This window comes from Coregonus clupeaformis, chromosome 34, assembly GCF_020615455.1.
Source record: "Coregonus clupeaformis isolate EN_2021a chromosome 34, ASM2061545v1, whole genome shotgun sequence".
NCBI lineage: Eukaryota > Metazoa > Chordata > Actinopteri > Salmoniformes > Salmonidae > Coregonus > Coregonus clupeaformis.
The window spans coordinates 10,096,178-10,120,214 of NC_059225.1; the positions used below are offsets into that span (position 1 = coordinate 10,096,178).

At 43.7% G+C, this 24,037-nt stretch overlaps 1 protein-coding gene across 1 annotated transcript in view; it reads left to right on the plus strand.

Annotated features, from left to right (window-relative positions):
- LOC121549742 (extracellular sulfatase Sulf-1-like) overlaps window positions 1–22,838 on the plus strand; it is a 148,067-nt gene extending 125,229 nt beyond the window's left edge. Inside the window, 2 exon segments of the mRNA XM_041861596.2 lie at window positions 6,087–6,120; window positions 22,271–22,838. Coding sequence (XP_041717530.2) covers window positions 6,087–6,120; window positions 22,271–22,304 — 68 coding nt within the window. The 3' untranslated portion in view covers window positions 22,305–22,838.
- The last annotated feature ends 1,199 nt before the right edge of the window (window positions 22,839–24,037 follow it).

The window sequence follows — 24,037 nt, forward strand, 5'->3', positions numbered from 1 at the left end:
CTATAATATCCTCTATAATAACCTCTATAATATCTATAATATCCTCTATAGTATCCTCTATAGTATCCTTTATAATATCCTCTATAATACCCTCTATAATATCTATAATATCCTCTATAATATCCTCTATAATTTCCTTTATAATATCCTCTATAATATCCTCTATAATATCCTCTATAATATCCTCTATAGTATCCTCTATAATATCTATGATATCTATAATATCCTCTATAATATCCTTTATAATATCCTCTATAATATCCTCTATAATATCCTCTATAGTATCCTCTATAATATTCTCTATAATATCTATAATATCTATAATACCCTCTATAATATCCTTTATAATATCCTCTATAATAGCCTCTATAATATCCTCTATAATATCCTTTATAATATCCTCTATAATATCCTCTATAATATCCTCTATATTATCCTCTATAGTATCCTCTATAATACCCTCTATAATATCCTTTATAATATCCTCTATAATATCCTCTATAATATCCTCTATAATACCCTCTATAATATCCTCTATAATATCCTATATAATATCCTCTATAATATCCTCTCTAATATCCTTTATAATATCCTCTATAATATCCTCTATAATATCCTCTATAATATCCTCTATAATATCTATAATATCTATAATATCCTTTATAATATCCTCTATAAAATCCTCTATAATATCCTATATAATATCCTCTATAATATCCTCTATAATATCCTTTATAATATCGTTTATAGTATCCTCTATAATATCCTCTATAATATCTATAATATCTATAATATCCTTTATAATATCCTCTATAATATCCTCTATAATATCCTCTATAATAACCTCTATAATATCTATAATATCCTCTATAATATTCTCTATAGTATCCTCTGTAATATCCTCTATAATATCCTATATAATATCCTCTATAATATCCTCTATAATATCTATAATATCCTCTATAATATCCTTTATAATATCCTCTATAATATCCTCTATAATATCCTATATAATATCCTCTATAATATCCTTTATAATATCCTTTATAATACCCTCTATAATATCTTCTATAATACCCTCTATAGTATCCTCTATAATATCCTCTATAGTATCCTCTATAATATCTTCTATAATATCTATAATATCCTCTATAATATCCTCTATAATATCCTCTATAGTATCCTCTATAATATCCTCTATAGTATCCTCTATAATACCCTCTATAATATCCTTTATAATATCCTCAATAATATTTTCTATAATATCCTCTATAATACCCTCTATAATATCCTCTATAATATCCTATATAATATCCTCTATAATATCCTCTATAATATATTTTATAATATCCTCTATAATATCCTCTATAATATCCTCTATAATATCCTCTATAATATCTATAATTTTTATAATATCCTTTATAATACCCTCTATAATATCCTCTATAATATCCTATATAATATCCTCTATAATATCCTCTATAATATCCTTTATAATATCCTCTATAATATCCTCTATAATATCCTCTATAATGTCTATAATATCCTCTATAATATCCTCTATAGTATCCTCTATAATATCTTCTATAATATCTATAATATCCTCTATAATATCCTCTATAGTATCCTCTATAATATCCTCTATAGTATCCTCTATAATACCCTCTATAATATCCTTTATAATATCCTCAATAATATTTTCTATAATATCCTCTATAATACCCTCTATAATATCCTCTATAATATCCTATATAATATCCTCTATAATATCCTCTATAATATCTTTTATAATATCCTCTATAATATCCTCTATAATATCCTCTATAATATCCTCTATAATATCTATAATTTTTATAATATCCTTTATAATACCCTCTATAATATCCTCTATAATATCCTATATAATATCCTCTATAATATCCTCTATAATATCCTTTATAATATCCTCTATAATATCCTCTATAATATCCTCTATAATGTCTATAATATCCTCTATAATATCCTTTATAATATCCTATATAATATCCTCTATAATATCCTATATAATATCCTCTATAATATCCTCTATAATATCCTTTATAATATCCTTTATAATTCTCTCTATAATATCTTCTATAATACCCTCTATAGTATCCTCTATAATACCCTCTATAGTATCCTCTATAATATCCTCTATAATAACCTCTATAATATCCTTTATAATATCCTCTATAATATCCTCTATAATAACCTCTATAATATCCTTTATAATATCCTCTATAATATCTATAATATCTATAATATCCTCTATAATATCCTTTATAATATCCTCTATAATATCCTCTATAATATCCTTTATACTATCCTCTATAATATCCTCTATAATATCCTCTATAATATCCTCTATGATATCCTTTATAATATCCTCTATAAAAGCCTCTATAATATCCTCTATAATATCCTTTATAATATCCTCTATAATATCCTCTATAATATCCTCTATAATATCCTTTATACTATCCTCTATAATATCCTCTATAATATCCTCTATAATATCCTCTATGATATCCTTTATAATATCCTCTATAAAAGCCTCTATAATATCCTCTATAATATCCTTTATAATATCCTCTATAATATCCTCTATAATATCCTCTATAATATCCTTTATAATATCCTCTATAATATCCTCTATAATATCCTTTATAATATCCTCTATAATATCCTTTATAATATCCTTTATAATATCCTATATAATATCCTTTATAATGCCGTATAATACACTTACTGACTATAAGCATCCATAATATTACTATTTGACCCAGTCCATCCCAGTCTGGCCTGTTTCAGTCTGTTTTAGGGCTCTTTTCAATCTGTAAAGCTGAAGTGTTGCAGATTCTGCTGCATAAATTTTAACTTAATTTCCGATTGAGCCGACAAATGCAGCGTTTACATTGAATGCAGTCTTGGCTAAAGCGGGAACATTGCCTTTCAATTTCAACCTCCATTGTTGGGAAAGGACTCGTAAGTAAACATTTCACAGTAAAGTCTACACCTGTTGTATTAGGCGCATATGACAAATAACATTTGATTTGATTTGAATAGAGCCCTCAGTCTCACCTGTACTGTACCTGCATGTCATTGGTTGAGTGATTCTCTCTCTCTGTCTCTCTCTCTCTCTCTCTCTCTCTCTCTCTCTCTCTCTCTCTCTGTCTCTGTCTCTCTCTCTCTCTGTCTCTCTCTCTCTCTCTCTCTCTCTCTCTCTCTCTCTCTCTGTCTGTCTGTCTGTCTGTCTCTCTCTGTCTCTCTCTCTCTCTCTCTCGCCTTCTCTCTCTCTCCTCTCTCTCTCTCTCTCTCTCTCTCTCTCTCTCTCTCTCTCTCTCTCTCTCTCTCTCTCTCTCTCTCTCTCTCTCTGTCTGTCTGTCTGTCTGTCTGTCTGTCTGTCTGTCTGTCTCTCTCTCTCTGTTCTCTCTCTCTCTCTCTCTCTCTCTCTCTCTCTCTCTCTCTCTCTCTCTCTCTCTCTCTCTCTGTCTGTCTGTCTGTCTGTCTGTCTCTCTCTCTCTCTCTCTCTCTCTCTGTCTCTCTCTCTCTCTCTCTCTCTCTCGCCCTCTCTCTCTCTCGCCCTCTCTCTCTCTCTGTCTCTCTCTCTCTCTGTCTCTCTCTCTCTCTGTCTCTCTCTCTCTCTCTCTCTCTCTCTCTCTCTCTCTCTCTTTCTCTGTCTGTCTGTCTGTCTGTCTCTCTCTCTCTCTCTCTCTCTCTCTCTCTCTCTCTCTCTCGCTCTCTCTCTCTCAGTGATGTACACTGACATTTCAACATACTGTAGGAAGGAAGAAGAAATCATCATTGAGTCCTCTCTTGTGGTTCTACTATGTCTACAGTGTGTGTTTATTTATCTCTGACAACACACACACACACACACACACACACACACACACACACACACACACAATCCCTGTTCTGCCTGTCTTGGTTCTGACCCAAACGCTGTCTACTCCCTAGGGATTCCTGTCCGCAGCACAGACACACAGACACTGATACTATGGCACTACGGCTTTGTCTACTTTCACAGGAAATCTGACATCTATAATGTTGTCATCACTGCATGATTTGTATTGGTGTCATTCAGGGTTTATGGCTATTGGTGTTATCCAGGTTTTTATGGATTTTGGAGTCATTCAGGATTTATGGGTATTGGTGTTATCCAGGGTTTATGGATATTGGTGTTATCCAGGGTTTATGGATTTTGGAGTCATTCAGGATTTATGGGTATTGGTGTTATCCAGGGTTTATGGATATTGGTGTTATCCAGGGTTTATGGATATTGGTGTTATCCAGGGTTTATGGATATTTCAGTCATTCAGGGTTTATGGGTATTGGTGTTATCCAGGGTTTATGGATATTGCAGTCATTCAGGGTTTGGGTTGAAATGAGAGATTTTCCTCAAATAATCCCTTGGTTTGTTTTTATCATAGTGGTGACACGCACAGGGAACTCTTCTGCAGCCAAACCAGTCCGTGTGGTTTGTATCAAGCATATATGGAGCTTTGAATTGGTTTCTGATGTAATGAGAACCTAATAATGTGTCCCTCATTTCAACTCCTTCTGCTGTGGAAGTGGTTTATGCCCGCTTCCCAAATGGCACCCTATTCCCTTTGTAGTACACTACTTTTGACCAGGACCTACAGAGCACTGGTCAAAAGTAGTGCACTATATCAGGAATAGGGTGCCATTTGGGATGCTCCCAGTGTGTTGGTGATGTATCTCTGAAGAGTGTTGTGAACAAGCCTATTGAGCCTGTCACTTTACACCAGTCTGGTTAGCCTCACTGCTCTGATGAGCACCTCTAGTTTTTCCTGTTTACAGATGAGAGATGACATCACACTAGCAGCAGTTAATAACGTTGCCATGGTGATATGAGACCAAGTTGTCATGCCACTGCCTGATGATTTGGAAACATTAATAACATCATGTGTTTGTGGTTTTGGACGTCATCATCACCTGACGTACTGAATAACTGTTTACCTCCAAAGGAAGCCAGGAACCTTCACACACCCACACACACCATCACACAGGTCCTTCCCAATCTCACCATCTATCTCTCAATCAATCAATCAAATGTTATTTATAAAGCCCTTTTTACATCAACAGATGTCACTAAGTGCTATACAGAAACCCAGCCTAAAACCCCAAACAGCAAGCAATGCAGCTGTAGAAGCACGATGGCTAGGAAAAACTCCCTAGAAAGGCAGAAACCTAGGAAGAAACCTAGAGAGGATCCAGGCTCTGAGGGCTGGTCAGTCCCCTTCTGGCTGTTCCTGGTGGGGATTATAACAGTACATGGCCATTAAGGCCAGATTTTTCTTCAAGAGGTTCAAACGTTCATAGATGACCAGCAGGGTCAAATAATAATCACAGTGGTTGTAGAGGTTGCAACAGGTCAGTACATCAGGAGTAAATGTCACTTGGCTTTTCATAGCCGGGCATTCAGAGGTCGAGACAGCAGGCGCGGTAGAGAGAGAGAGTTGAAAACAGCAGGTCTGGGACAAGGTAGCACGTCCGGTGAACAGGTCAGGGTTCCATAGCCGCAGGCAGAAGAGTGGAAACTGGAGCAGCAGCACGACCAGGTGGACTGGGGACAACCAGGAGTCATCAGGACAGGTAGTCCTGAGGCATGGTCCTAGGGCTCAGGTCCTCCGGGAGGGGAGGGAGAGAGGGAGAGAGAGACAGAATTAGAGGGAGCATACTTAAATCCACACAGGACACCGGATAAGACAGGAGAATTACACCAGATATAACAGACTGAGCCTAGCACCCCGGCACATAGACTACAGCAGCATAGATACTGTGGCCCCATCCGACGATACCCCCAGACAGGGCCAACCAGGCAGGATATATCCCTCCATCCTCTCCACCCGACCCCTGTCCTGCACCTCCTCTCCACCATCTCTCCATCCATACTCTAACAGGACTATCATTTCTCCTCTAGGGCCTTTGATGCTGGTTTGTCCTGTTGATGAAGAGGCTTCTCCAACGTGAATGAATCATTATTTTCCTTATCCCCCCCCATCTCTTTATTAACATTTGAATTGCTCTTACTTTCTTATCAGGAGGTAAAGATGGAGACAGCTATGAACCACACAGGTATCCACCCCTCTTTTACCATCTCTCTGGATGCGTCCCAAATGGTACCCTATTACCTATATAGTGCACTACTTTTGACCAGGGGCCTTGTGGGCTCTGATCAAAAAGTGGTGCACTACATAGGGAATAGTGTACCATTTGGGTCGCAGCCGCTCTCACTCTGAAAGAGGCTTCTGTTCCTATTAACTGCATAGGCCGACTCGTTGACTCATTCCCACTAATAATCCATGAGGTGTGGATCTGCTTGTTTTTTTCTTCTTCTGCATGCCTGGGAAACTACACTAACTAATAATTGATTGGTTCACTTGATTTTTAGATTTCTTCTTAATTGAAAGCAGCTTGTCACCATGAAGGCTGAGGGGTGTCATCATTTGCATCTTTACATTTTGTTCATTTAGAAGATGCTCTTATCCAGAGTGACTTACAGTCAGAAGAAATGGTCTTTATCTGCTGGTTGAGGCAAATGCCAAGGTGCAGATCTGTCTTCAGCCCCTCTCTGCACCCCTACATGCATCAGTCCTATCCTTTAGAACATCTGTCAGACTGAGAAGTCACTTTTTAACTGCTCTTGGCTTGTCAAGTCAGTTAGCTCACAGAGCTCCTCTTGTCTTGTCAAGTCAGTTAGCTCACAGAGCTCCTCTTGGACTTAACAAGTCAGTTAGCTCACAGAGCTCCTCTTGGACTTAACAAGTCAGTTAGCTCACAGAGCTCCTCTTGGACTTAACAAGTCAGTTAGCTCACAGCGCTCCTCTTGGCTTAACAAGTCAGTTAGCTCACAGAGCTCATCTTGGACTTAACAAGTCAGTTAGCTCACAGAGCTCCTCTTGGACTTAACAAGTCAGTTAGCTCACAGAGCTCCTCTTGGACTTAACAAGTCAGTTAGCTCACAGAGCTCCTCTTGGACTTAACAAGTCAGTTAGCTCACAGAGCTCATATTGGACTTAACAAGTCAGTTAGCTCACAGAGCTCCTCTTGGCTTGTCAAGTCAGTTAGCTCACAGAGCTCCTCTTGGCTTAACAAGTCAGTTAGCTCACAGAGCTCCTCTTGGCTTGTCAAGTCAGTTAGCTCACAGCGCTCCTCTTGGCTTGTCAAGTCAGTTAGCTCACAGAGCTCCTCTTGGCTTAACAAGTCAGTTAGCTCACAGCGCTCCTCTTGGCTTAACAAGTCAGTTAGCTCACAGAGCTCCTCTTGGCTTAACAAGTCAGTTAGCTCACAGAGCTCCTCTTGGCTTGTCAAGTCAGTTAGCTCACAGCGCTCCTCTTGGCTTGTCAAGTCAGTTAGCTCACAGAGCTCCTCTTGGCTTAACAAGTCAGTTAGCTCACAGCGCTCCTCTTGGCTTAACAAGTCAGTTAGCTCACAGAGCTCCTCTTGGCTTGTTAAGTCAGTTAGCTCACAGAGCTCCTCTTGGCTTAACAAGTCAGTTAGCTCACAGAGCTCCTCTTGGCTTAACAAGTCAGTTAGCTCACAGAGCTCCTCTTGGCTTAACAAGTCAGTTAGCTCACAGAGCTCCTCTTGTCTTGACAAGTCAGTTAGCTCACAGCGCTCCTCTTGGCTTAACAAGTCAGTTAGCTCACAGAGCTCCTCTTGTCTTGACAAGTCAGTTAGCTCACAGAGCTCCTCTTGGACTTAACAAGTCAGTTAGCTCACAGAGCTCCTCTTGTCTTGACAAGTCAGTTAGCTCACAGAGCTCCTCTTGTCTTGACAAGTCAGTTAGCTCACAGAGCTCCTCTTGTCTTGACAAGTCAGTTAGCTCACAGAGCTCCTCTTGGCTTGACAAGTCAGCTAGCTCACAGAGCTCCTCTTGGCTTGACAAGTCAGCTAGCTCACAGAGCTCCTCTTGGCTTGACAAGTCTGTTAGCTCACAGAGCTCCTCTTGGCTTGACAAGTCAGCTAGCTCACAGAGCTCCTCTTGTATGCCCTCTCACACATGTCCAAGTTGGTCACTCAAGTTGTGAAGAAATTGATATTTAGTCAAATTAATTTGACCTTTCTGGACAAGAAACATCAGTTTAATCACAAATGTATCCTCAAAATTAAATTAATTATGTATTCAAACATTTTATTTGATAGAAATGAAATATATAAAAGCTCAAATAAGTCAAATCTTCACATTCAGGAACTTGGTAAATGTGTGTCACATGCATGTGAATGAAAATGCATGACTTTCATTGATTTCACTCATGCATCGCACGATCACGGACATGTTGCTAATGCAACATCACCATATTCCACACTACCTGACCATAGACAGAGGTTGCGTCCCAAATGGCACCCTATTCCCTATGTAGTACACTACTTTAGACCAAGGCCCTCTGGTCAAAGGTAGTGCACTTCACAGGGAACAGGGTGCCATTTGGGATGCGGGTATGCATAATCAACAGCTTGGTTAGTCTTAATGATACCCAATCGTTGTACTAGAGCAACATGGCATCATTCAGAATGGCATTATTAGAGTAGCAGAGTGGACACTTGAGTTGCTGCGACCTCTCCGTCCCTCTTCCTGACCTCTGACTGCGAACCTATTGACCTCTGTTTCTGGGCACCTGCTCACCAGGCAACAGCGGCATCAAAAGTGGTCAAAGAGGAGACCAAGCCAGTCCTTCCTGGGAGTCTCTTAGCCTATAAACCAATTAAATCCATCCTCTATGTTCTCTGTCTGCAGCAGAATACTCTAATCTGGACCTCCTAGTCCAGTTCAACTTCTGACAGGGCACCGGGTGAGTGTAATTAACTACCAGGTAAAAATGAAAATCAGAAGTGCAACTAGACTCGAAGTCCAGATTTGAGTATCCCCTACGCTATATTACCTGATACATGCGCTGTTGGCCAGAGTGAGTTTGAAAGAGCTCCTAGTAATGGAGAATGATACAGGATGTGTGTATCGGGGTTGGGGGGGGGATTCCATTTCAATTCAGTCAATGACTTTTCCAACTCTTGGAATGTATTAACTGAATTAGCTGAATTGAAATGGAATCCATCCCAACCGTATTACTAGTAAGCATGTACCCTAACAATGATTCCAGCCTCAGTGTATCGGCCCTAACTTTATTCAAATTCACATTTGTATCAATTTTTACACACACACACACACACACACACACACACACACACACACACACACACACACACACACAGCAGGCTCATCTTTCTCTCTTTCCTTCTTACTCAACACTCCTGGCCAAACAGGGCTGTGTGTGTGTGTGTGTGTGTGTGTGTGTGTGTGTGTGTGTGTGTGTGTGTGTGTGTGTGTGTGTGTGTGTGTGTGTGCGTGCGTAAGTGCGTGTGTGTGTGTGTTTGAGAAAGAGACTGGGGTAGGGGGCCCTAACCCTATGGAGCTGAGCTGGCTGGCATTGTGGAGGCTACAGGATGGATACTGCTGTTGGACTAGATACTGCTGTTGGACTAGATACTGCTGTTGGACTAGATACTGCTGTTGGACTAGATACTGCTGTTGGACTAGATACTGCTGTTGGGATGGATACTGCTGTTGGACTAGATACTGCTGTTGGACTAGATACTGCTGTTGGACTAGATACTGCTGTTGGACTAGATACTGCTGTTGGACTAGATACTGCTGTTGGACTAGATACTGCTGTTGGACTAGATACTGCTGTTGGACTAGATACTGCTGTTGGACTAGATACTGCTGTTGGGATGGATACTGCTGTTGGACTAGATACTGCTGTTGGACTAGATACTGCTGTTGGACTAGATACTGCTGTTGGACTAGATACTGCTGTTGGGATGGATACTGCTGTTGGACTAGATACTGCTGTTGGACTAGATACTGCTGTTGGACTAGATACTGCTGTTGGACTAGATACTGCTGTTGGGATGGATACTGCTGTTGGGATGGATACTGCTGTTGGGATGGATACTGCTGTTGGACTAGATACTGCTGTTGGACTAGATACTGCTGTTGGACTAGATACTGCTGTTGGGATGGATACTGCTGTTGGGATGGATACTGCTGTTGGACTAGATACTGCTGTTGGACTAGATACTGCTGTTGGACTAGATACTGCTGTTGGGATGGATACTGCTGTTGGACTAGATACTGCTGTTGGACTAGATACTGCTGTTGGACTAGATACTGCTGTTGGACTAGATACTGCTGTTGGACTAGATACTGCTGTTGGACTAGATACTGCTGTTGGACTAGATACTGCTGTTGGACTAGATACTGCTGTTGGACTAGATACTGCTGTTGGACTAGATACTGCTGTTGGACTAGATACTGCTGTTGGACTAGATACTGCTGTTGGACTAGATACTGCTGTTGGACTAGATACTGCTGTTGGACTAGATACTGCTGTTGGGATGGATACTGCTGTTGGGATGGATACTGCTGTTGGGATGGATACTGGTGTTGGACTAGATACTGCTGTTGGGATGGATACTGCTGTTGGGATGGATACTGCTGTTGGACTAGATACTGCTGTTGGACTAGATACTGCTGTTGGACTAGATACTGCTGTTGGACTAGATACTGCTGTTGGACTAGATACTGCTGTTGGACTAGATACTGCTGTTGGACTAGATACTGCTGTTGGACTAGATACTGCTGTTGGGATGGATACTGCTGTTGGACTAGATACTGCTGTTGGACTAGATACTGCTGTTGGACTAGATACTGCTGTTGGACTAGATACTGCTGTTGGACTAGATACTGCTGTTGGACTAGATACTGCTGTTGGGATGGATACTGCTGTTGGACTAGATACTGCTGTTGGACTAGATACTGCTGTTGGACTAGATACTGCTGTTGGACTAGATACTGCTGTTGGACTAGATACTGCTGTTGGACTAGATACTGCTGTTGGACTAGATACTGCTGTTGGACTAGATACTGCTGTTGGGATGGATACTGCTGTTGGACTAGATACTGCTGTTGGACTAGATACTGCTGTTGGGATGGATACTGCTGTTGGACTAGATACTGCTGTTGGACTAGATACTGCTGTTGGGATGGATACTGCTGTTGGACTAGATACTGCTGTTGGGATGGATACTGCTGTTGGACTAGATACTGCTGTTGGGATGGATACTGCTGTTGGACTAGATACTGCTGTTGGACTAGATACTGCTGTTGGGATGGATACTGCTGTTGGACTAGATACTGCTGTTGGACTAGATACTGCTGTTGGACTAGATACTGCTGTTGGACTAGATACTGCTGTTGGACTAGATACTGCTGTTGGGATGGATACTGCTGTTGGGATGGATACTGCTGTTGGGATGGATACTGCTGTTGGGATGGATACTGGTGTTGGACTAGATACTGCTGTTGGACTAGATACTGCTGTTGGACTAGATACTGCTGTTGGGATGGATACTGCTGTTGGACTAGATACTGCTGTTGGACTAGATACTGCTGTTGGACTAGATACTGCTGTTGGGATGGATACTGCTGTTGGACTAGATACTGCTGTTGGACTAGATACTGCTGTTGGACTAGATACTGCTGTTGGACTAGATACTGCTGTTGGACTAGATACTGCTGTTGGACTAGATACTGCTGTTGGACTAGATACTGCTGTTGGACTAGATACTGCTGTTGGGATGGATACTGCTGTTGGACTAGATACTGCTGTTGGACTAGATACTGCTGTTGGACTAGATACTGCTGTTGGACTAGATACTGCTGTTGGACTAGATACTGCTGTTGGACTAGATACTGCTGTTGGGATGGATACTGCTGTTGGACTAGATACTGCTGTTGGACTAGATACTGCTGTTGGACTAGATACTGCTGTTGGGATGGATACTGCTGTTGGACTAGATACTGCTGTTGGACTAGATACTGCTGTTGGACTAGATACTGCTGTTGGGATGGATACTGCTGTTGGACTAGATACTGCTGTTGGACTAGATACTGCTGTTGGACTAGATACTGCTGTTGGGATGGATACTGCTGTTGGACTAGATACTGCTGTTGGACTAGATACTGCTGTTGGACTAGATACTGCTGTTGGACTAGATACTGCTGTTGGACTAGATACTGCTGTTGGACTAGATACTGCTGTTGGACTAGATACTGCTGTTGGACTAGATACTGCTGTTGGACTAGATACTGCTGTTGGACTAGATACTGCTGTTGGACTAGAAACTGCTGTTGGACTAGATACTGCTGTTGGGATGGATACTGCTGTTGGACTAGATACTGCTGTTGGACTAGATACTGCTGTTGGACTAGATACTGCTGTTGGACTAGATACTGCTGTTGGACTAGATACTGCTGTTGGACTAGATACTGCTGTTGGACTAGATACTGCTGTTGGACTAGATACTGCTGTTGGACTAGATACTGCTGTTGGGATGGATACTGCTGTTGGACTAGATACTGCTGTTGGACTAGATACTGCTGTTGGACTAGATACTGCTGTTGGACTAGATACTGCTGTTGGACTAGATACTGCTGTTGGGATGGATACTGCTGTTGGACTAGATACTGCTGTTGGACTAGATACTGCTGTTGGACTAGATACTGCTGTTGGGATGGATACTGCTGTTGGACTAGATACTGCTGTTGGACTAGATACTGCTGTTGGACTAGATACTGCTGTTGGACTAGATACTGCTGTTGGGATGGATACTGGTGTTGGACTAGATACTGCTGTTGGACTAGATACTGCTGTTGGACTAGATACTGCTGTTGGACTGGATACTGCTGTTGGACTAGATACTGCTGTTGGACTGAGATACTGCTGTTGGACTAGATACTGCTGTTGGACTAGATACTGCTGTTGGACTAGATACTGCTGTTGGACTAGATACTGCTGTTGGACTAGATACTGCTGTTGGACTAGATACTGCTGTTGGACTAGATACTGCTGTTGGACTAGATACTGCTGTTGGACTAGATACTGCTGTTGGACTAGATACTGCTGTTGGACTAGATACTGCTGTTGGGATGGATACTGCTGTTGGACTAGATACTGCTGTTGGACTAGATACTGCTGTTGGACTAGATACTGCTGTTGGACTAGATACTGCTGTTGGGATGGATACTGCTGTTGGACTAGATACTGCTGTTGGACTAGATACTGCTGTTGGACTAGATACTGCTGTTGGACTAGATACTGCTGTTGGACTAGATACTGCTGTTGGACTAGATACTGCTGTTGGACTAGATACTGCTGTTGGACTAGATACTGCTGTTGGACTAGATACTGCTGTTGGACTAGATACTGCTGTTGGGATGGATACTGCTGTTGGACTAGATACTGCTGTTGGACTAGATACTGCTGTTGGACTAGATACTGCTGTTGGACTAGATACTGCTGTTGGACTAGATACTGCTGTTGGACTAGATACTGCTGTTGGACTAGATACTGCTGTTGGACTGGATACTGCTGTTGGACTAGATACTGCTGTTGGACTAGATACTGCTGTTGGACTAGATACTGCTGTTGGGATGGATACTGCTGTTGGACTAGATACTGCTGTTGGGATGGATACTGCTGTTGGGATGGATACTGCTGTTGGACTAGATACTGCTGTTGGACTAGATACTGCTGTTGGGATGGATACTGCTGTTGGGATGGATACTGCTGTTGGACTAGATACTGCTGTTGGACTAGATACTGCTGTTGGACTAGATACTGCTGTTGGACTAGATACTGCTGTTGGGATGGATACTGCTGTTGGACTAGATACTGCTGTTGGACTAGATACTGCTGTTGGGATGGATACTGCTGTTGGACTAGATACTGCTGTTGGACTAGATACTGCTGTTGGACTAGATACTGCTGTTGGACTAGATACTGCTGTTGGACTGGATACTGCTGTTGGACTAGATACTGCTGTTGGACTAGATACTGCTGTTGGACTAGATACTGCTGTTGGACTAGATACTGCTGTTGGACTAGATACTGCTGTTGGACTAGATACTGCTGTTGGACTAGATACTGCTGTTGGACTAGATACTGCTGTTGGGATGGATACTGCTGTTGGACTAGATACTGCTGTTGGACTAGATACTGCTGTTGGACTAGATACTGCTGTTGGACTAGATACTGCTGTTGGACTAGATACTGCTGTTGGGATGGATACTGCTGTTGGACTAGATACTGCTGTTGGACTAGATACTGCTGTTGGACTAGATACTGCTGTTGGGATGGATACTGCTGTTGGACTAGATACTGCTGTTGGACTAGATACTGCTGTTGGACTAGATACTGCTGTTGGACTAGATACTGCTGTTGGGATGGATACTGGTGTTGGACTAGATACTGCTGTTGGACTAGATACTGCTGTTGGACTAGATACTGCTGTTGGACTGGATACTGGTGTTGGACTAGATACTGCTGTTGGACTAGATACTGCTGTTGGACTAGATACTGCTGTTGGACTAGATACTGCTGTTGGACTAGATACTGCTGTTGGACTAGATACTGCTGTTGGACTAGATACTGCTGTTGGACTAGATACTGCTGTTGGACTAGATACTGCTGTTGGACTAGATACTGCTGTTGGACTAGATACTGCTGTTGGACTAGATACTGCTGTTGGACTAGATACTGCTGTTGGGATGGATACTGCTGTTGGACTAGATACTGCTGTTGGACTAGATACTGCTGTTGGACTAGATACTGCTGTTGGACTAGATACTGCTGTTGGGATGGATACTGCTGTTGGACTAGATACTGCTGTTGGACTAGATACTGCTGTTGGACTAGATACTGCTGTTGGACTAGATACTGCTGTTGGACTAGATACTGCTGTTGGACTAGATACTGCTGTTGGACTAGATACTGCTGTTGGACTAGATACTGCTGTTGGACTAGATACTGCTGTTGGACTAGATACTGCTGTTGGGATGGATACTGCTGTTGGACTAGATACTGCTGTTGGACTAGATACTGCTGTTGGACTAGATACTGCTGTTGGGATGGATACTGCTGTTGGACTAGATACTGCTGTTGGACTAGATACTGCTGTTGGACTAGATACTGCTGTTGGACTAGATACTGCTGTTGGACTAGATACTGCTGTTGGACTAGATACTGCTGTTGGACTAGATACTGCTGTTGGACTAGATACTGCTGTTGGACTAGATACTGCTGTTGGACTAGATACTGCTGTTGGACTAGATACTGCTGTTGGGATGGATACTGCTGTTGGACTAGATACTGCTGTTGGGATGGATACTGCTGTTGGACTAGATACTGCTGTTGGACTAGATACTGCTGTTGGACTAGATACTGCTGTTGGACTAGATACTGCTGTTGGACTAGATACTGCTGTTGGGATGGATACTGCTGTTGGACTAGATACTGCTGTTGGACTAGATACTGCTGTTGGGATGGATACTGCTGTTGGACTAGATACTGCTGTTGGACTAGATACTGCTGTTGGACTAGATACTGCTGTTGGACTAGATACTGCTGTTGGACTAGATACTGCTGTTGGACTAGATACTGCTGTTGGACTAGATACTGCTGTTGGACTAGATACTGCTGTTGGACTAGATACTGCTGTTGGACTAGATACTGCTGTTGGACTAGATACTGCTGTTGGACTAGATACTGCTGTTGGACTAGATACTGCTGTTGGACTAGATACTGCTGTTGGACTAGATACTGCTGTTGGGATGGATACTGCTGTTGGACTAGATACTGCTGTTGGACTAGATACTGCTGTTGGACTAGATACTGCTGTTGGACTAGATACTGCTGTTGGGATGGATACTGCTGTTGGACTAGATACTGCTGTTGGACTAGATACTGCTGTTGGACTAGATACTGCTGTTGGGATGGATACTGCTGTTGGACTAGATACTGCTGTTGGACTAGATACTGCTGTTGGACTAGATACTGCTGTTGGACTAGATACTGCTGTTGGGATGGATACTGCTGTTGGACTAGATACTGCTGTTGGACTAGATACTGCTGTTGGACTAGATACTGCTGTTGGACTAGATACTGCTGTTGGACTAGATACTGCTGTTGGACTAGATACTGCTGTTGGACTAGATACTGCTGTTGGACTAGATACTGCTGTTGGACTAGATACTGCTGTTGGACTAGATACTGCTGTTGGACTAGATACTGCTGTTGGACTAGATACTGCTGTTGGACTAGATACTGCTGTTGGGATGGATACTGCTGTTGGACTAGATACTGCTGTTGGGATGGATACTGCTGTTGGACTAGATACTGCTGTTGGACTAGATACTGCTGTTGGGATGGATACTGCTGTTGGACTGGATACTGCTGTTGGGATGGATACTGCTGTTGGACTAGATACTGCTGTTGGACTAGATACTGCTGTTGGACTAGATACTGCTGTTGGACTAGATACTGCTGTTGGACTAGATACTGCTGTTGGGATGGATACTGCTGTTGGACTAGATACTGCTGTTGGACTAGATACTGCTGTTGGGATGGATACTGCTGTTGGACTAGATACTGCTGTTGGACTAGATACTGCTGTTGGGATGGATACTGCTGTTGGACTAGATACTGCTGTTGGACTAGATACTGCTGTTGGACTAGATACTGCTGTTGGACTAGATACTGCTGTTGGACTAGATACTGCTGTTGGACTAGATACTGCTGTTGGACTAGATACTGCTGTTGGACTAGATACTGCTGTTGGACTAGATACTGCTGTTGGGATGGATACTGCTGTTGGACTAGATACTGCTGTTGGACTAGATACTGCTGTTGGACTAGATACTGCTGTTGGACTAGATACTGCTGTTGGACTAGATACTGCTGTTGGACTAGATACTGCTGTTGGGATGGATACTGCTGTTGGACTAGATACTGCTGTTGGGATGGATACTGCTGTTGGACTAGATACTGCTGTTGGACTAGATACTGCTGTTGGACTAGATACTGCTGTTGGACTAGATACTGCTGTTGGACTAGATACTGCTGTTGGGACTAGATACTGCTGTTGGGATGGATACTGCTGTTGGACTAGATACTGCTGTTGGACTAGATACTGCTGTTGGACTAGATACTGCTGTTGGACTAGATACTGCTGTTGGACTAGATACTGCTGTTGGACTAGATACTGCTGTTGGGATGGATACTGCTGTTGGACTAGATACTGCTGTTGGACTAGATACTGCTGTTGGACTAGATACTGCTGTTGGACTAGATACTGCTGTTGGACTAGATACTGCTGTTGGACTAGATACTGCTGTTGGACTAGATACTGCTGTTGGACTAGATACTGCTGTTGGACTAGATACTGCTGTTGGACTAGATACTGCTGTTGGGATGGATACTGCTGTTGGACTAGATACTGCTGTTGGGATGGATACTGCTGTTGGACTAGATACTGCTGTTGGACTAGATACTGCTGTTGGGATGGATACTGCTGTTGGACTAGATACTGCTGTTGGACTAGATACTGCTGTTGGGATGGATACTGCTGTTGGACTAGATACTGCTGTTGGACTAGATACTGCTGTTGGACTAGATACTGCTGTTGGGATGGATACTGCTGTTGGACTAGATACTGCTGTTGGACTAGATACTGCTGTTGGACTAGATACTGCTGTTGGGATGGATACTGCTGTTGGACTAGATACTGCTGTTGGACTAGATACTGCTGTTGGACTAGATACTGCTGTTGGACTAGATACTGCTGTTGGACTAGATACTGCTGTTGGACTAGATACTGCTGTTGGACTAGATACTGCTGTTGGACTAGATACTGCTGTTGGACTAGATACTGCTGTTGGACTAGATACTGCTGTTGGACTAGATACTGCTGTTGGGATGGATACTGCTGTTGGACTAGATACTGCTGTTGGACTAGATACTGCTGTTGGACTAGATACTGCTGTTGGACTAGATACTGCTGTTGGGATGGATACTGCTGTTGGGATGGATACTGCTGTTGGACTAGATACTGCTGTTGGACTAGATACTGCTGTTGGACTAGATACTGCTGTTGGACTAGATACTGCTGTTGGACTAGATACTGCTGTTGGACTAGATACTGCTGTTGGACTAGATACTGCTGTTGGACTAGATACTGCTGTTGGACTAGATACTGCTGTTGGACTAGATACTGCTGTTGGACTAGATACTGCTGTTGGACTAGATACTGCTGTTGGACTAGATACTGCTGTTGGGACTGGATACTGCTGTTGGACTAGATACTGCTGTTGGACTAGATACTGCTGTTGGACTAGATACTGCTGTTGGACTAGATACTGCTGTTGGACTAGATACTGCTGTTGGACTAGATACTGCTGTTGGGATGGATACTGCTGTTGGGATGGATACTGCTGTTGGACTAGATACTGCTGTTGGACTAGATACTGCTGTTGGACTAGATACTGCTGTTGGACTAGATACTGCTGTTGGGATGGATACTGCTGTTGGACTAGATACTGCTGTTGGACTAGATACTGCTGTTGGACTGGATACTGCTGTTGGACTAGATACTGCTGTTGGACTAGATACTGCTGTTGGACTAGATACTGCTGTTGGACTAGATACTGCTGTTGGACTAGATACTGCTGTTGGACTAGATACTGCTGTTGGACTAGATACTGCTGTTGGACTGGATACTGCTGTTGGACTAGATACTGCTGTTGGACTAGATACTGCTGTTGGACTAGATACTGCTGTTGGACTAGATACTGCTGTTGGACTAGATACTGCTGTTGGACTAGATACTGCTGTTGGACTAGATACTGCTGTTGGACTAGATACTGCTGTTGGACTAGATACTGCTGTTGGACTAGATACTGCTGTTGGGATGGATACTGCTGTTGGACTAGATACTGCTGTTGGACTAGATACTGCTGTTGGACTAGATACTGCTGTTGGACTAGATACTGCTGTTGGACTAGATACTGCTGTTGGGATGGATACTGCTGTTGGACTAGATACTGCTGTTGGACTAGATACTGCTGTTGGACTAGATACTGCTGTTGGACTAGATACTGCTGTTGGACTAGATACTGCTGTTGGACTAGATACTGCTGTTGGACTAGATACTGCTGTTGGACTAGATACTGCTGTTGGACTAGATACTGCTGTTGGACTAGATACTGCTGTTGGACTAGATACTGCTGTTGGACTAGATACTGCTGTTGGGATGGATACTGCTGTTGGACTAGATACTGCTGTTGGACTAGATACTGCTGTTGGACTAGATACTGCTGTTGGACTAGATACTGCTGTTGGACTAGATACTGCTGTTGGACTAGATACTGCTGTTGGACTAGATACTGCTGTTGGACTAGATACTGCTGTTGGACTAGATACTGCTGTTGGACTAGATACTGCTGTTGGGATGGATACTGCTGTTGGACTAGATACTGCTGTTGGACTAGATACTGCTGTTGGACTAGATACTGCTGTTGGACTAGATACTGCTGTTGGACTAGATACTGCTGTTGGACTAGATACTGCTGTTGGGATGGATACTGCTGTTGGACTAGATACTGCTGTTGGACTAGATACTGCTGTTGGACTAGATACTGCTGTTGGACTAGATACTGCTGTTGGGATGGATACTGCTGTTGGACTAGATACTGCTGTTGGACTAGATACTGCTGTTGGACTAGATACTGCTGTTGGACTAGATACTGCTGTTGGGATGGATACTGCTGTTGGACTAGATACTGCTGTTGGACTAGATACTGCTGTTGGACTAGATACTGCTGTTGGGATGGATACTGCTGTTGGACTAGATACTGCTGTTGGACTAGATACTGCTGTTGGACTAGATACTGCTGTTGGACTAGATACTGCTGTTGGACTAGATACTGCTGTTGGGATGGATACTGCTGTTGGACTAGATACTGCTGTTGGACTAGATACTGCTGTTGGACTAGATACTGCTGTTGGACTAGATACTGCTGTTGGACTAGATACTGCTGTTGGACTAGATACTGCTGTTGGACTAGATACTGCTGTTGGGATGGATACTGCTGTTGGACTAGATACTGCTGTTGGACTAGATACTGCTGTTGGATTAGATACTGCTGTTGGACTAGATACTGCTGTTGGACTAGATACTGCTGTTGGACTGGATACTGCTGTTGGACTAGATACTGCTGTTGGGATGGATACTGCTGTTGGGATGGATACTGCTGTTGGACTAGATACTGCTGTTGGACTAGATACTGCTGTTGGACTAGATACTGCTGTTGGACTAGATACTGCTGTTGGACTAGATACTGCTGTTGGACTAGATACTGCTGTTGGACTAGATACTGCTGTTGGACTAGATACTGCTGTTGGACTAGATACTGCTGTTGGACTAGATACTGCTGTTGGACTAGATACTGCTGTTGGACTAGATACTGCTGTTGGACTAGATACTGCTGTTGGACTAGATACTGCTGTTGGGATGGATACTGCTGTTGGACTAGATACTGCTGTTGGACTAGATACTGCTGTTGGACTAGATACTGCTGTTGGACTAGATACTGGTGTTGGACTAGATACTGCTGTTGGACTAGATACTGCTGTTGGACTAGATACTGCTGTTGGACTAGATACTGCTGTTGGGATGGATACTGCTGTTGGACTAGATACTGCTGTTGGACTAGATACTGCTGTTGGACTAGATACTGCTGTTGGACTAGATACTGCTGTTGGGATGGATACTGCTGTTGGACTAGATACTGCTGTTGGACTAGATACTGCTGTTGGACTAGATACTGCTGTTGGACTAGATACTGGTGTTGGACTAGATACTGCTGTTGGACTAGATACTGCTGTTGGACTAGATACTGCTGTTGGACTAGATACTGCTGTTGGACTAGATACTGCTGTTGGACTAGATACTGCTGTTGGACTAGATACTGCTGTTGGACTAGATACTGCTGTTGGGATGGATACTGCTGTTGGGATGGATACTGCTGTTGGACTAGATACTGCTGTTGGACTAGATACTGCTGTTGGACTAGATACTGCTGTTGGACTAGATACTGCTGTTGGACTAGATACTGCTGTTGGGATAGATACTGCTGTTGGACTAGATACTGCTGTTGGGATGGATACTGCTGTTGGACTAGATACTGCTGTTGGACTAGATACTGCTGTTGGGATGGATACTGCTGTTGGACTAGATACTGCTGTTGGACTAGATACTGCTGTTGGACTAGATACTGCTGTTGGGATGGATACTGCTGTTGGACTAGATACTGCTGTTGGACTAGATACTGCTGTTGGGATGGATACTGGTGTTGGACTAGATACTGCTGTTGGGATGGATACTGGTGTTGGACTAGATACTGCTGTTGGACTAGATACTGGTGTTGGACTAGATACTGCTGTTGGACTAGATACTGCTGTTGGACTAGATACTGCTGTTGGACTAGATACTGCTGTTGGACTAGATACTGCTGTTGGACTAGATACTGCTGTTGGACTAGATACTGCTGTTGGACTAGATACTGCTGTTGGACTAGATACTGCTGTTGGACTAGATACTGCTGTTGGACTAGATACTGCTGTTGGGATGGATACTGCTGTTGGACTAGATACTGCTGTTGGACTAGATACTGCTGTTGGACTAGATACTGCTGTTGGACTAGATACTGCTGTTGGGATGGATACTGCTGTTGGACTAGATACTGCTGTTGGGATGGATACTGCTGTTGGGATGGATACTGCTGTTGGGATGGATACTGCTGTTGGACTAGATACTGCTGTTGGGATGGATACTGCTGTTGGACTAGATACTGCTGTTGGACTAGATACTGCTGTTGGACTAGATACTGCTGTTGGGATGGATACTGCTGTTGGACTAGATACTGCTGTTGGACTAGATACTGCTGTTGGACTAGATACTGCTGTTGGGATGGATACTGCTGTTGGACTAGATACTGCTGTTGGACTAGATACTGCTGTTGGACTAGATACTGCTGTTGGGATGGATACTGCTGTTGGACTAGATACTGCTGTTGGACTAGATACTGCTGTTGGGATGGATACTGGTGTTGGACTAGATACTGCTGTTGGACTAGATACTGGTGTTGGACTAGATACTGCTGTTGGACTAGATACTGCTGTTGGACTAGATACTGCTGTTGGACTAGATACTGCTGTTGGACTAGGCATGACTGCAACACAATCATCCAACCACAAACTACCACTACTACACCACACATTCCCAGTCCCATACCTCCAGACCCTGACCCTCTCCTCCTCTCCCCCCACAGCACTCAGCCAGTCTGGGATGGACGAGCGGGTTAAGCTGCCCAACTTGACGGAGAAGGAGGTGGACTGACTACAGCCCAGACAGGACGACCAGAGAAGGACTGACTACAGCCCAGACAGGACGACTGGCACATCTTCCAGAAGGATGTCGAAAAATGTTACTGCTACACATTTTAGACCAACTCGAGAAAAACAACGACGACAACCAAACCCATAAGCTTGACTTTAAGGATGACCCGGCATCTGAGCAGGGGGGCCGGGGCTGGAGCAGGGGCTGCGGAGGAAAGGGAGAGGAGGCCCCCAGCCAGGACATCTGGCCCGGCCTGGTCACCCCGAACTGGGCCACAGCAGGACTCCCAGAGAGCCCACGCACCACCCCTCTTGCCCCCGGCACACTCCCACCACCTCCTCAGTACCACCCACACACCCCGCGACTCAGAGGTTAGAGGTCAACTACAATCTATGAATGACCTCCCGGATGAGACTAACCCATTAGACAGACCCCAGGTTGTGTCTGTGATGACATTATCATCTGTGACGTCATCGTCAGGGGGGTCAAAGGAGAGGAGGAGGGGGAGTGCCGGAGGGGGGGAGGTGGTTGCCCGTGGTTACACGTGAGTGGCCCATCAGCTGGAGGAGCTAGACAGCGAGGGTGGGGGGGGGGCACCGAGGGGGGGGCCACCGAGGGGGGGCTTGTCTTCAGTGGGAATGGGAACAACAGGCTGACGGAGAAGGAGGCGCGACACAATGACCTGCTCCTCACCCACAACAGTCTGGAGAGGGGGGCCGGGTATGGGGTCTAGTCCCGGGGCTAACATGGTGTCCAACTGAGGCCAGGCCCAGGCCAGACAGGACAGCCTCATCCAGGGACTGGAGCTGGGAGGAAGAGGCCCAGGGCTACCTTCCCCTCTCCCCACAGACACAGTGGCCCACAATACAGGCCTCCACCACCACCACCAGCATCACTGGGAGCCCGGCTCAGACTGGCGCCCCCCAGGGGACTGGGTTGGTAGTGGGTCAGCACCCCCAGACCCAACAGGCACACACAGAGGTACAGGTAGACCCCCTGGCCCAAACCCTGGGCTACGAGGGTAGTGGGTTCCCCCCCTCAGCCCTCCTCCAACCACACCCAGTGAGACACATACAGACAAACGCACGTGCTGGCCTTCCATTGGGCAGCCTGGTGGTCGCCATAGAGACACAGAGAGACACAGAAACTGGGACACATGGAGAGCCAAGATGGCTGACGATGATGTCACCACCAGTCAGTCTGAGTTAGAGCTGTAATATTAGAGTTATTATTATTGTCTTCTGTTTTTTTCAAAATATATATTTAGTAAAATAAAAAAATTAAAACTTAACACAGCAGAAATTATTTTAATGTGGGAATTAAACTAGACCACATCCTGGTCTGAAGGCTATAGTTGTCTTTTGGCGTTAGCTAACACCTTGGTGTGCTACAATGGAGTTGGCTAATGCTAACATCTAGGTGTGCTACAGTGGAGTTGGCTAATGCTAACATCTAGCTGTGCTACAGTGGAGTTGGCTATTGCTAACATCTAGCTGTGCTACAGTGGAGTTGGCTATTGCTAACATCTAGCTGTGCTACAATGAAGTTGGCTATTGCTAACACCTTGGCGTGCTACAATGGATCTGGCTATTGCTAACACCTTGGAGTACTTCAATGGAGTTGGCTAATGCTAACACCTTGGGGTACTTCAATGGAGTTGGCTAATGCTAACACCTTGGTTTGCTACAATGGAGTTGGC